This window comes from Plecotus auritus (genome assembly GCF_963455305.1).
Source record: "Plecotus auritus genome assembly, chromosome: X".
Taxonomy (NCBI): Eukaryota; Metazoa; Chordata; class Mammalia; order Chiroptera; family Vespertilionidae; genus Plecotus; species Plecotus auritus.
Window position 1 is genome coordinate 1467327 of NC_137784.1, and position 13258 is coordinate 1480584.

Consider the following 13258-nt stretch of genomic DNA (forward strand, 5'->3'; position numbering starts at 1 on the left):
CGTCCTCCCTAGCACTAGACGAAAGCTCTCCCATGGCCCAGCCCCGTGGGTGCCCAGCGGCCGCCACCTTCTCCTCCTAAGGACACGGTGACTCACCGGGCACCTATGCCCACTTGGCAGCGGCGCCCACGGGCAGCCAGACTCCGTCCCGTCGGGGGTCCGCCCACCGGCCCGGCGCGGGCTCCCTGCCCTGGCTCCCAGGAGCCCTGGCTCCCAGCCCCGGCACCTCTCACCACCCAGCCCGGCGCGTGCCCGAAAGGAATACAATGAGGGGCGTGTGTGCCAAGGGACGGTGTGTGGGTGGGTCTCCCCACAACTTGCCATTGTTCCCTCTGTTTCCAGCTACTGGGTTTCTGTTCCTTCCTGATGCCACGCAGAACAGAGCCAGCTTTCCAGTGGGCTCAGCAGAGGTGCAGAGGGAGGAGGAGGGGGAGGAGGAGGAGGAGGAGGAGGAGGAGGAGAAAGAAGGAGGAAGAAGGAGGAGGAGGAAGAGGAGGAGAAGGAGGAAGAGGAGGAGGAGAAGGAGAAGAAAGAGGAGGAGGAGGAGGAGGAGGAGGAAGAGGAGGAGAAGGAGGAAGAGGAGGAGAAGGAGAAGGAGAAGAAAGAGGAGGAGGAGGAGGAGGAGAAGGAGGAAGAGGAGGAGGAGAAGGAGAAGAAAGAGGAGGAGGAGGAGGAGGAGGAGGAGGAGGAAGGAGGAGGGAGGAGGGAGGGAGGAAGGGGGAGAGAAAAAGACAGAAGTGGGGGAAATATGGAGAAAGAGGGAGGAAGCCCTGGCCGGTGTGGCTCAGTGGATAGAGCATCGTCCTGTGGACCAGAACGTCCCGGGTTCGATTCCAGTCAAGGGCACGGACCTCCGTTGCAGGCCCCTCCCGGGCCCAGGTCCTGGTCGGGGCGCGTGCAGGAGGCAACCCATCCATGTGTCTCTCTGTCTTTCCCTCTCTCTTCCATTCTCTCCCTAAAAATCAATGGACACATATCCTCGGGTGGGCATTTTAAAAAATAATAGTAATAATAAATGATTAAAAATGATCGATGGATGGGTGGGTGACGGTTGGATGGATGGACCGATAGATACATACACGGAGTGGCCAGATGATGATGATCTCTGAACACATAATAATCTGGCCACTCCGTATATATATATATTAGAGGCCCAGTGTATGAATTCATGCATGGGTGGGGTCCAGCCAGCCTGGCCAGGGGGAGGGGACATGGGTGGTTGGCCAGTCTGCCTGCTGGTCGAACTCCTGGTCGAGGGGACCATGTGCATATTAACCTTTTATTCTACAGGATCGACACGGAGTGGCCAGATGATGATGCGTTCACAGATCATCCTCATCTGGCCACTCGGTGGCTATAGACACAGAGATGCATATGGGGAGAGAGCCGGAGATGGGGGGACACAAGAGGAAATGGGGGTTCCTCCCATTCCGTCTCCCTCCCCACACCAGAATTCCAGGGGGGCCCCGTCTTCACACCCAGCTGCGCATGGGCATGTAACCCAGGGACGGACAGAAAATGTCCCCGTCTCCACTGGCCGTTACCCCGTCATTTCTGTATTATTTTTGTTTGTTGGTTTTTTGCTGTTGTGAAGATATTCCTGCATTGATTTTTTTAAATGTATTTTTATTGATTGCAGAGAGGAAGAGAGAGGGAGAGAAACATTAATGAGGAGAATCAGGGATCCGCTGCCTCCTGCACGCCCCCGACTGGGGATGGAGCCCGCAACCCGGGCACGTGCCCTTGACCGGGAATCGAACCCAGACCCTTCAGCCCACAGGCCGCTGCTCTATCCACTGAGCCACACCGGCCAGGGCTGCCTCTCGTATGACTGCTCCCTAAGCTATGACCTCATGACCTGAGCTCCTTATTTCTCTGCTTCGCCTTTTCCAAAGATTTTTTTTTGGGGGGGGGGGGAAGGGGGAAGGGAGGGGCACCAAAGACACCTCAGACACCCCAGACACCCAGGGTCCCACTCTGCCTGTCCCCCCCCCACCCCCCCAACCAGGGTCATCTTTCCTATAAACAACCCCTTGGCCCCACCCCTTAGCAACCGTTGGCAAGAAGCCACTGTCTGGCGCGTGGCCACCGCTTGGAATTCGGGGAGACCCCCATGAAACCAGCGGGGTTTGGCGCGATCCAGGGGCCCAGGGAACTACATGTCCAGCTGCCCAGTTTGGGGGGGTGGAGGGTTGGGGGGGGCGGGGGGGTCCAGTATAAAGGCAAACGAGAGTCCCCCCCTCTAGCTGGTGTGGCTCAGTGGATAGAGCGTCCGCCTGCGGAATGATGGGTCCCGGGTTCGATTTTGGTCAAGGGCACGGACCTCGGTTGCAGGCTCGTCCCTGGCCCTGGGCCCTGGGCCCTGGTCAGGGCGGATGCAGGAGGCAACCCATCCATGTGTCTGTCTCACTCCCTCTAAAAATAAAATAAAATAAAATAAAATCAATGGGGAAAAAATATCCTCGGGTGAGGATTTAAAAATAATAGTAATAATAAACAAAAATAAAAGGGTAATATGCTAATTAGACCGGACGTCTTCCGGACGTCATTCCGGACGTCCTTCCTGACGAAGCCGGGGCCGGAGGGAAGCCAGCCGGGGTCCCGGGGGCCTGCTGGTCCCCGGGATGCCCAAGAGAAGCCAGTGCCAGCGGCCGGTGGAAAGATGACCGACTCTTGCACCAATTTTCCTGCATCGGGGCCTCTCGATTCCAGTAATTACAGGCTGTTGCTGTTCCTTGTGATTAAGCCCCGATCCCAGTGGTGGGCAAACTCAGTAGCCAACAGAGCCGCATGTGGCTCGCGAGCCGCAGTTTGCCGACCACGGCTCTAGTAGATCCATAAAAGTAGAAAAGGGAACAGCTGTCTGATTTAAAAAAAATAAAAAAAATAGAGGCAAGATTTGGGGCCTGGCCGGTGTGGCGCAGTGGATAGGGCGCCGCCCTACAGACTGAAGGGTCCCGGGTTCGATTCCCGGTCAAGGGCACCTGCCCGGGTTGCAGGCTCGATCCCCAGGAGGGGGGCGGGCAGGAGGCAGCCGATCCATGATTCTCTCTCCTCATGGATGTTTTTTTTCTCTCTCACTCCCTTCCTCTCTGAAATCAATAAAAATATGTATTTTTTTTTTTTAAAAAGACAAGATTTGGATGCACAGAACGAAAAAAAGGAAAAAGCGCAAGCGCGCGCGGCTCCAGGAAATTGTCCAATCCCTCTCCAAACGCGCGCACCCCGTCGCGCCCTCAGCACACCTGTCCCCAAGGCGCATCCCTGTCCCCCAAGTGTGGTTAACGTCTAAGTTACCCACCCCCACCCCCCAGCGTGCCTCCTTCCGCTGGGCACACGGGGGGGGGTGGCCAAGTTGGGGTCCGCTGGTGCCCTCAGAGTCCACGCCTCTGTCCCTGACGTCCGAGGGGGCAGAAGGGCCGGGGGGGAGGGCGGAGGGAGACCCCGAGGTGGGGGTCGTTGAATCCATGGCAGGTGTCAAAAAAGTGCCTTTACTAGTGTACACAGAAAAAAACCTAAAGATTCCACCAAAAACCCACTAAACTTCACCCATGGATGCGGCAAGGTAGCAGCAGGATACAAGGTCAACAGCCCCCCCAACCCCCTAACCCCCCAAAACCGACGGCTTTTTTATCCACCAAGAAAGACCTCAACTGAAAGAAACGGAAACACACCATCCCGTTTACCATGGCAACAACAACAACAACAAAAAGGAAGACACTTCAGGCATAAACTTCCCCAAAGAGGTCAAAAAAAGGTGCCTTCGGGGGCGCCGGCAGGCAGGTGGGGAAGATTTTGGGGAACCTGCGAGGTGGGGAAGGGGGGGCGGCTCACTCCAGCTCTCGGGGCGTCGCTGGGACCCAGGGCGCACGGGCAACCCCGCGCGAGGACCCCGAGCGGGCGGGGCCGGGCCAAGCCCTCCCCGGGGAGGCGGCCGAGCGACCCAACACCCAGTCCTTTGTCTGCCTCCCGCGTCCCCGGGGGGACCGAGCGCCTCTCCGGGCCGGGTCCCTGCGCCCCGCGCGCACGCACGGACTCACCCACGGTGGCCAGCGTCTCGAAGTCCTGCAGCCGGTAACCGGGCGAATCGGGCGAGGGGTCGTCGGAATCGGGCGCGGGCGCGGGCGCCCCGTCGGAGGTCTCCCCCTGGCTCTCCGAAGGAGGAGGGTCCGGGTCCGCCTTGGCCAGCCCGGGCGCCTCCATGGGCGCGCGTTCCGATCCGGGGGGCCGGGCCGGGCCGGGGGGCGAGGGGGGCCGCGCTTCCCGGGACGCAGCCTCGGAGGGCGGCGCGGCGGCGGCGGCGGCGGCGGCGGTGGCATCAGCAGCGGCCCCCCATGCGCGCCCCCCGCCTCCCGGCGCGCGGCCCGGGGCAGCTGGCGGGGCGGCGGCAGGGACAATGGCGAGGCGCGGGGTGGGGTTCAGTGCAGCAGAAGCAGGAGCAGGAGCAGCTGGTGGGAGTAGCCGGCGGCCTCGGGGGGCGGGCACGGCCGGCCGGGCGGCGGTGGGGGGCGCGGCGCGGGCTCGGACAGAGGCGCGGCCCGGGGGGGCGGGGGCGAGGCGGGGTCCCGGCCGCGCGCGCCCGGCTCCTCGTTCATTCCTCGCGGCCCGTGTCCGCCGCCGGCACCGGCTCGGGAGCTGAGTGCGCGACGATCCCGGGGAACCGGGCGGAAGCGGCCGGGGCGGGGCCGCGCGCTCTCCCCGCCCCGCGCGCCGGGACGCAGCCGGCCGGGCCGCCCTCGCCAAGGCCCCGCCCTGGAACCGCGAGGAAGGTCCGGGCGTGGCGGCGGGTCCTAGCGACGCTGGGGTAGGCGGGCAGCTTTGGGGAGGTGCCCACGCCCCCTAAGCACCCCCGGGGCGCCCCAGAGTAGGGTCCGTGTGGAGTTCCCCAGCCCGGGGGCGCGCACACGCGCGCGCGCGAGCCGGCCGCGGACCTCGCCGCTCCGCAGCCCTGAAAGTTGGAGGCGGGACGGGTTGGAGACGCGGAGGGCGTGGTTCAAACCAAAGGAAAAGTTGAAAAATAAAACTGAACGTGGACTTGGTTCGAGGCGGACGGTCACCGGGTGAGCTGCGCGGCGGGTGCCGGCTCCGCTTCCTGGTCTCGCGGTCGGACTGGGGCGCGCGCGCGCGGCGAGAGGCGGACGGGGTGCCCGGCAGCTTCCGGGAGGTTTGCTTGCAGCTTCCTCTAAAATGCATTTTTCAAAAGAATTATTTGTGTGTTTTTTTTGTTTTTTTTTTAACCCGGCCGGTGTGGGTCAGGGGTTGAGCATCGACCTAGGAACCAGGAGGTCACGGGTACGATTCCCGGTCCGGGGTTGCGGGCTGGATCCCCAGTCCGGGGCGTGCAGGAGGCAGCCGATCCATGATTCTCTCTCCTCATGGATGTTTCTCTCTCTCCCTCTCCCTTCCTCTCTCTGACATCAATAAAAATATATTGAAAAACATTTTAAAAAAATGAAACGTGTATTGTCTTTTTAAACGAGTCCTATATTTAAAAGAGGGAGGGAAAAAAAACAAGCTGCGCATGCAACTTTGGGGGTTTGTTTTTTTGGCGGGGGAGGTTGATCCTCACCCAAGGATATTTTTTCCCTTGATTTTATTTATTTTTTTTTAGAGAGAGAGTGGCAGAGAGAAGGAGAGACAGAGAGAAACATCGATGTGAGACAGACTCATGGATTGGTGTGCCTCCTGCATGCGTCCCAACCTGGAAATCTGTAACCCAGGCCTGTGCCCTTGACCGGAATCGAACCCGGGACCCTTCCGTCCGTGGGCTGAGGCTCTATCCACTGAGCAAAACCGGCAAAGGCGGGTGCATGTGACTTGATGGGCCCCTGCCCTACACACACACACACACACACATACCAGGACCAGCCGTGTGCACACACACACACACACACACACACACACCCCGGACCAGCCGTGGGCAAACTACGGCCCACGGGCCGGATCCGGCTGTTCTATCCGGTTCTCTTGCTCTCCCCTCCGCTCCTGTACTTTGAATTTATATGAGTTCACACAAACACGCCATCCATGCTTTTGTTCCGGCCCTCCGGTCCAGTTTAAGAACCCATGGTGGCCCTCGAGTCAAAAAGTTTGCCCACCCCTGCACCAGGACGGTAGGAAAAGCAGTATGTGTGTGTGTGTGTGTGTGTGTGTTTGTGTGTGTGTGTGTGTGTGTGTCCCAGGCTCTCTCTATGCATTTAAATGCTCTACAAAAAGGACACAGGGGTCCTCAAACGACGGCCCTCCGCGGGCCACAGGCGGCCCGCCGAGGACATGGATCCGGCCCGCCGGGTGCCGCTGCCTGTCCTGCTTAGCAGCCGACGCGTCCCGGGCCCGCCGTGCGCATAGGAATTTGTTCATAGTTTTGTTTTTTAAACAATAGTCTGGCTCTCCAACGGTCTGAGGGACAGGGAACTGGCCCCCTGTTTAAAAAGTGTAAGGACCCCTGGACTCACTAGTGCGTATATCTGGACTTCTTTTTATTATTTATACTAGAGGCCCGGTGCATGGATTCATGCACCTCGTGGGGTCCCTTGGCCTGGCCTGCGGGATCGGGCTGAAACCGGCTCTCCGACATCCCCGGAGGGGTCCCGGATTGTGAGAGGGTGCAGGCTGGGCCGAGGGACCGCACCGGTGTATGATCGGGGCCGAGGGACCGCGGGAGGGCTCCAGGGAGTGTCTTGCCACTCTGGCTCCGTCCTGATTGGCTGGACCCCAGCAGCAAGCTAACCTACTGGTCGGAGCATCTGCCCCCTGGTGGTCAGGGCGCATCATAGCGAGCGGTTGAGCGCATTAGCATACCATTAGCATATTACACTTTGATTGGTTGAACGAACAACTGGATGACCGGACACTTAGCATATTAGGCCTTTATTATATAGGATATTTTTTTTAAATGTATTTTTATTGATTTCAGTGAGAAAGGGGGGGAGAGAGAGAGAGAGAGAGAGAGAGAGAAACATCCATGAGAAGAGAGAATCATGGACCGGCTGCCTCCTGCACGCCCCCTCCTGGGGATCGAGCCCACAACCCTGGGCAGGTGCCCTGGACCGGGAATCGAACCCTGACCTCCTGGTTCCTAGGTCGATGCTCAACCGCTGAGCCACACTGGCCAGGCTCAATATTATTATTATTTATTTATTTATTAAATATATTTTTATTGATTTCAGAGAGGAAGGGAGAGAGAGAGAGAGAGAAACATCCATGAGGAGAGAGAATCATGGATCAGCTGCCTCCTGCACGCCCCCAACCGGAGATCCAGCCCACAACCTGGGCCTGTGCCCTTGACCGGGAATCGAACCGTGACCTCCTGGTTCCTAGGTCAATGCTCAACCACTGAGCCACGCCGGCCAGATTTATTGTTCATAGTTTTTAAATATATTTTTATTATTTCTTAAAATATTAATGTTTGTTGCATGTGAGATGATTATACATAAGATTGGTTTTCTGGAATAATGGGTGTGTATTGCATGTAGCATTATGATATTTAAGATCGTTTTTCTTGAAATGTTTATGGTTATTGCATGTAACATTATGATATTTAAGATCGTTTTTCTTGAAATGTTAATGGTTATTGCATGTAAAAAATATATTTTTATTGATTTCAGAGAGGAAGGGAGAGGGAGAGAGAAAGAAACATCCATGAGGAGAGAGAATCATGGACCGGCTGCCTCCTGCACGCCCCCCTCTGGGGATCCAGCTGCAAACCCGGGCAGGTGCCCTGGACCGGGAATCGAACCCTGACCTCCTGGTTCCTAGGTCAATGCTCAACCATTGAGCCACACCGGCTGGGCTGTACCTGGGAATTCTAATGGAGCTGGAGGTCCTGTGTGTGTGTGTGTGTGTGTGTGTGTGTGTGTGTGTATCTATGTGTGTGTGTTCCAAAGCCATTCATGGGGGGAGACGGGGTGCGAGGCGGGGGCGGGGGGGCACCTGGTTAAAATGCACCCGTCTGGCGAGGCCTGGAAGCTCCAGTCCTACCCAAGCCCCAGGGCTGTCCAGGCGGTCAGTCCACGCTGACCACACCGGGGGGACCTTGTTAGGAGGGGGGGGAGTCTCAGCGATTCTGCGCTTTAGCGGGGAAGGTATGGGGGGGGCCCTGCCCCGGGGTCCCTGCCTCGCCAAGGGCGCACCTGCGTGCGCTGGGTGGGGGCAGGGAAGGGTGGTTTTGTGTGATTTTTTTTTTTTTAACAGAGACTGGGGGATGGGGGTGGGGTGGGGGAGCAGGAAGCTAAGAACCCGTTTCTGGGTGTGGTTTTCTGGTTCTGGCCGCCCGCCTCGCCCCACCCCACCCCACCCCACCCCTCCCTGGTTCCTTGTGGCTGGGTGGCCTGTTTTGTGGGTGGGTGACCTGTTCCCCGGGGCGTGGCGCCTGCCTCTGTCCACCCGCTGGTTGTGCAATCTTTGGGGCAGGAATGCGAACCGTGCGCGCCAGGAACGGGCCCGCGGGGTTGCCGGTGCGCCCCCCGCAGGTGAGAACAAGGGGGCGTCCCTACGCCCTGGACACGGAGCCCTGGCCCCCTCTCGCCCCCGGCCCCCCCAACAAACCTTGTCTGCCCATGAGGCTCGGGGAACCTGGGCTGTCCACCCCGGACCAAGGGCGCATCTCCTCTGGGCGCACGTGCGCGCGCATTCCCCATAGATTGGACCTTGTGACTGGGGTGCTGATGGCCGGTGAGGGTCTGAGGTCAAGTCCTGGGTTTTTTTTTTTTTTTTAATATATTTTATTGATATTTTACAGAGAGGAAGGGAGAGGGAGAGTTAGAAACATCGATGAGAGAGAAACATCCATCAGCTGCCTCCTGCACACCTCCCACTGGGGATGTGCCCGCCACCAAGGTCCATGCCCTTGACCGGAATCGAACCCGGGACCCTTCAGTCCGCAGGCCGACGCTCTATCCACTGAGCCACACCGGTGAGGGCTTCTTTTTGTAAAAAAAATATGATTTGTTTATTGATTTCAGAGAGAGAGAAAGAGAAACATCCATGAGGAGAGAGAATCATGGATCGGCTGCCTCCTGCACGCCCCCTACTGGGGATGGAGCCTGCAACCCGGGGGCATGTGCCCTTGACCTTGATCGGGAATGCAACCCGGGACCCTTCAGTCCACAGGCCGACGACGCTCTATCCACTGAGCCACATTAGCTAGGGCTCATCATTGATGTTTCTTATCTCTCCCTCTCCCTTCCTCTCTGACATCAATAAAGGATACATTTATAAATATTAAAAAAATACACGGAGTGGCCAGATGAGGATGATCTCTGAACGCATCATCATCTGGCCACTCCGTGTCCATCCTATAGAATAAAAGGCTCATATGCACATGGTCCCCTCGACCAGGAGTTCGACCAGCAGGCAGGCCGGCCAGCCGCCCATGTCCCCTCCCCCTGGCCAGACTGGCCGGACCCCACCCATGCACGAATTCATGCACCGGGCCTCTAATATATACATACTGAGTGGCCAGGTTATTATGCGTTCAGAGATCATCATCATCGGGCCACTCCGTGTATATATATTAGAGGCCTGGTCGAGGGGACAATTTGCATATTAGCCTTTTATTATGTAGGATATACGCTGAGTGGCCAGATTATTATGTGTTCAGAGATCATCATCATCTGGCCGCTCCGTGTCTATCCTATAGAATAAAAGGCTAATATGCACATGGTCCCCTCGACCAGGAGTTGGACCAGCAGGCAGGCCGGCCAACCGCCCATGTCCCCTCCCCCTGGCCTGACTGGCCGGACCCCACCCATGCACGAATTCATGCACGGGGCCTCATATATATACATACACACACATGGAGTGTCCAGGTTATTATGCGTTCAGAGATCATCATCATCGGGCCACTCGGTGTATATTTATAAATATTGAAAAGTATAAAAACTAGACCTGAGAGAACAGACTTTAGACTCAGCCACGATAGCTGTTTCCATAGGAGACGCCAGCTGAGAGGTTTGCACCGCGGATGGCACCCGGTGATGGATGGCAGCCGGGTTATCTGGGGCCTCGCTCGGGAGCTCTGGGGTTGGAGTTTATCTCTGTTCCCGGGACAGAAGCGAGAGGACATTTCTCCAGTCTTATCAGCCAGCCTGATTGCGGTCCTCAGTCACCAAGGCTTTTATTTGCACAGGAGGGCACTTAGCGAGGGCCGGAGGACGCGGGGAAGTAGAGACACGGGCCGTGACCTTGTACGTACAAGAACCGTCTGCTCCCGGAATTCTCCCTTCACACCTGATTCTTTTAATACGTATTTTCAAATTGATTTCAGAGAGAGGAAGGGAGACGGAGAGACAGAGAGAAACATCCATGAGGAGAGAGAGAGAATCATGGACCGGCTGCCTCCTGCACGCCCCCGACGGGGGATCGAGCCCGCAACCCGGACATGTGCCCTGGACCGGGAATCGAACCCTGGACCCTTCAGCAAGCAGGCCGACGCTCTATCCGCTGAGCCAAAGCAGCGAGGGCCACTCCCTCTAAAAATCAGTGGAAAAATATCCTGGGTTGAGGATTAACAAAATAATAATACTAATAAAACCTATTATAATAAAAGCATAATATGCTAATTAGACCAGACAGCCGAATGACCTTCCGGACGTCATTACAGATGTCCTTCTGGATGAAGCCATGGTGGCCGGGGCCGAGGCAGAGGCGGTTAGGGGCGATCAGGCAGGGAGGTGAGTGGTTAGGGGAGATCAGGCAGGCAGGCAGAGTGGTTAGGGGGTGATCAGGCAGGCAGGCAAGTGGTTAGGGGTGATCAGGCAGGCAGAGGGGTTAGGGGTGATCAGGCAGGCAGAGGGGTTAGGTACGATCAGGCAGGCAGGCAAAGTGGTTAGGGGCGATCAGGCAGGCAAGCAGAGTGGTTAGGGGCGATTAGGCAGGCAGAGTGGTTAGGGGCGATCAGGCAGGCAGAGTGGTTAGGGGTGATCAGGCAGGCAGGCAGAGTGGTTAGGGGCGATTAGGCAGGCAGAGTGGTTAGGGGAGATCAGGCTGGCAGGTGAGTGGTTAGGGGTGATCAGGCAGGCAGAGTGGTTAGGGGTGATCAGGCAGGCAGGCAGAGTGGTTAGGGGTGATCAGGCAGGCAGGTGAGTGGTTAGGGGTGATCAGGCAGGCAGGGGAGTGGTTAGGGGCGATTAGGCAGGCAGAGTGGTTAGGGGCGATCAGGCAGGCAGAGTGGTTAGGGGTGATGAGGCAGGCAGAGTGGTTAGGGGTGATGAGGCAGGCAGAGTGGTTAGGGGCGATCAGGCAGGCAGAGTGGTTAGGGGTGATCAGGCCAACAGGCAGGCAGAGTGGTTAGGGGCGATCAGGCAGGCAGAGTGGTTAGGGGTGGTCAGGCAGGCAGAGTGGTTAGGGGTGATCAGGCCAACAGGCAGGCAGAGTGGTTAGGGGCGATCAGGCAGGCAGAGTGGTTAGGGGTGATCAGGCAGGCAGAGTGGTTAGGGGTGATCAGGCCAACAGGCAGGCAGAGTGGTTAGGGGCGATCAGGCAGGCAGAGTGGTTAGGGGTGATCAGGCAGGCAGAGTGGTTAGGGGTGATCAGGCCAACAGGCAGGCAGAGTGGTTAGGGGTGATGAGGCAGGCAGAGTGGTTAGGGGCGATCAGGCAGGCAGGGGAGTGGTTAGGGGCGATCAGGCAGGGAGGTGAGTGGTTAGGGGCCATCAGGCAGGCAGAGTGGTTAGGGGCGATCAGGCCGACAGGCAGGCAGAGTGGTTAGGATCCGGCTGTCCCAGATTGGGAGAGGGATGTCCAACTGCCAGTTTCGGCCCAATCCCCGTGGGTCCCGGATTGGAGAGGGTGCAGGCCGGGCTGAGAGACCCCTCCCGCCACCCGTGCACAAATTTCATGCACCGGGCCTCTAGTTAATAAATAAAAACTTTTTTTATTTTTCAAAAAAACAGGCAATAGTGCAAATATCCACAACGTTCCCTAAACACCCCCCATCGAATCCTGTGAAACAGGAACGAGGCTTCAACTATTTCAAGAAGGAAAAAAAAACAAAAAACCACCTCCTCCTCGGGTCACGGACACCTGGGGCTTCAAAGCAAAGATGTAAAATCCTGATAAGACACCAACAGGGAAATGTCGCCACGCTCCTGCCTCGGGCGTATCTGTTCCCAACACCGCCCGCTACAGAATGACGTCTCTTACCCGGTACACAGGGTCACTCCCATACAAAACACGTTTGTTATTGCAATTTGGGTCGGTGCCTCGGGAGAGAAGAGATACGGGCGCGTTTCCCCGAGAAACGTGGGGTCGAGGTCGCCCGTGGGATCCCCAGGAGGTGGGCGAAGGGGTGCAGGAGGCAACTCATCCCTGATGCTTCTCCCTCAGCTTCTATGGGAAGACAGGGTGGGGTTTCCTCAAACAAAAAAAGAAATTAAACGTGGACCAGCCATGGGCCCCGGGATCCCACTTCTTAGGAATACATCCTGAGAAACCCCCAAACACCCATCAGAGAGAATACGTGCACCCCCCTATGTTTTTGTTTTTTTTAATATTTTATTGATTTTTTACAGAGAGGAAGGGAGAGGGATAGAGAGCTAGAAACATCGATGAGAGAGAAACATCCATCAGCTGCCTCCTGCATGCCTCCCACTGGGGATGTGCCCGCCACCAAGGTCCATGCCCTTGACCGGAATCGAACCCAGGACCCTTCAGTCCGCAGGCCGACGCTCTATCCACTGAGCCACACCGGTCAGGGCCCCCTATGTTCATAGAAGCCCGATTTGCCACAGCTCAGATCTGCAAACAGCCCCAGTCCCCGTCAGAGGACGTGTGGATCAAACAGCTGTGGGTCATCGGCACCGTGGAATACTATGCAGCCATGAAAAAGGAGGGCCCACCTATATCGCTCAGGGGTTGAGCGTCGACCTAGGAACCAGGAGGTCACGGGTTCGATTCCCGGTCCAGGGCACGTGCCCGGGTTGCGGGCTCGATCCCCAGGTGGGGGCGTGCAGGAGGCAGCTGGTCCATGATTCTCTCTCCTCCCTCGCCCTTCCTCTCTCTGAAATCAATAAAAAACATACTTTTTTAAAAATATAAAGGATGGCTGAAACCAGTGTGGCTCAGTGGATAGAGTGCCGGCCTGCGGACAGAAGGGTTCCGGGTTCGATTCCCAGTCAAGGGCACGTACCTTGGTTGCGGGCACATCCCCAGGTAGGGGGCGTGCAGGAGGCAGCTGATGGATGTTTCTCTCTCATCGATGCTTCTAACTCTCTCTCCCTCTCCCTTCCTCTCTGTATAATATTAACATACATTTTTTT

The 13258-nt window shown here is 57.3% G+C and overlaps 1 protein-coding gene across 1 annotated transcript in view; it reads right to left on the bottom strand.

Moving 5' to 3' along the window:
* Positions 1-4544, bottom strand: part of LOC308240030 (cAMP-dependent protein kinase catalytic subunit PRKX-like) — a gene marked incomplete at its 3' end in the record, with an annotated part of 43208 nt that extends 38664 nt beyond the window's left edge. Inside the window, 1 exon segment of the mRNA XM_080652928.1 lies at positions 4041-4544. Within this exon segment, the coding sequence (XP_080509054.1) occupies positions 4041-4203 (163 nt within the window). The 5' untranslated portion in view covers positions 4204-4544.
* Positions 4545-13258: the final 8714 nt, after the last annotated feature.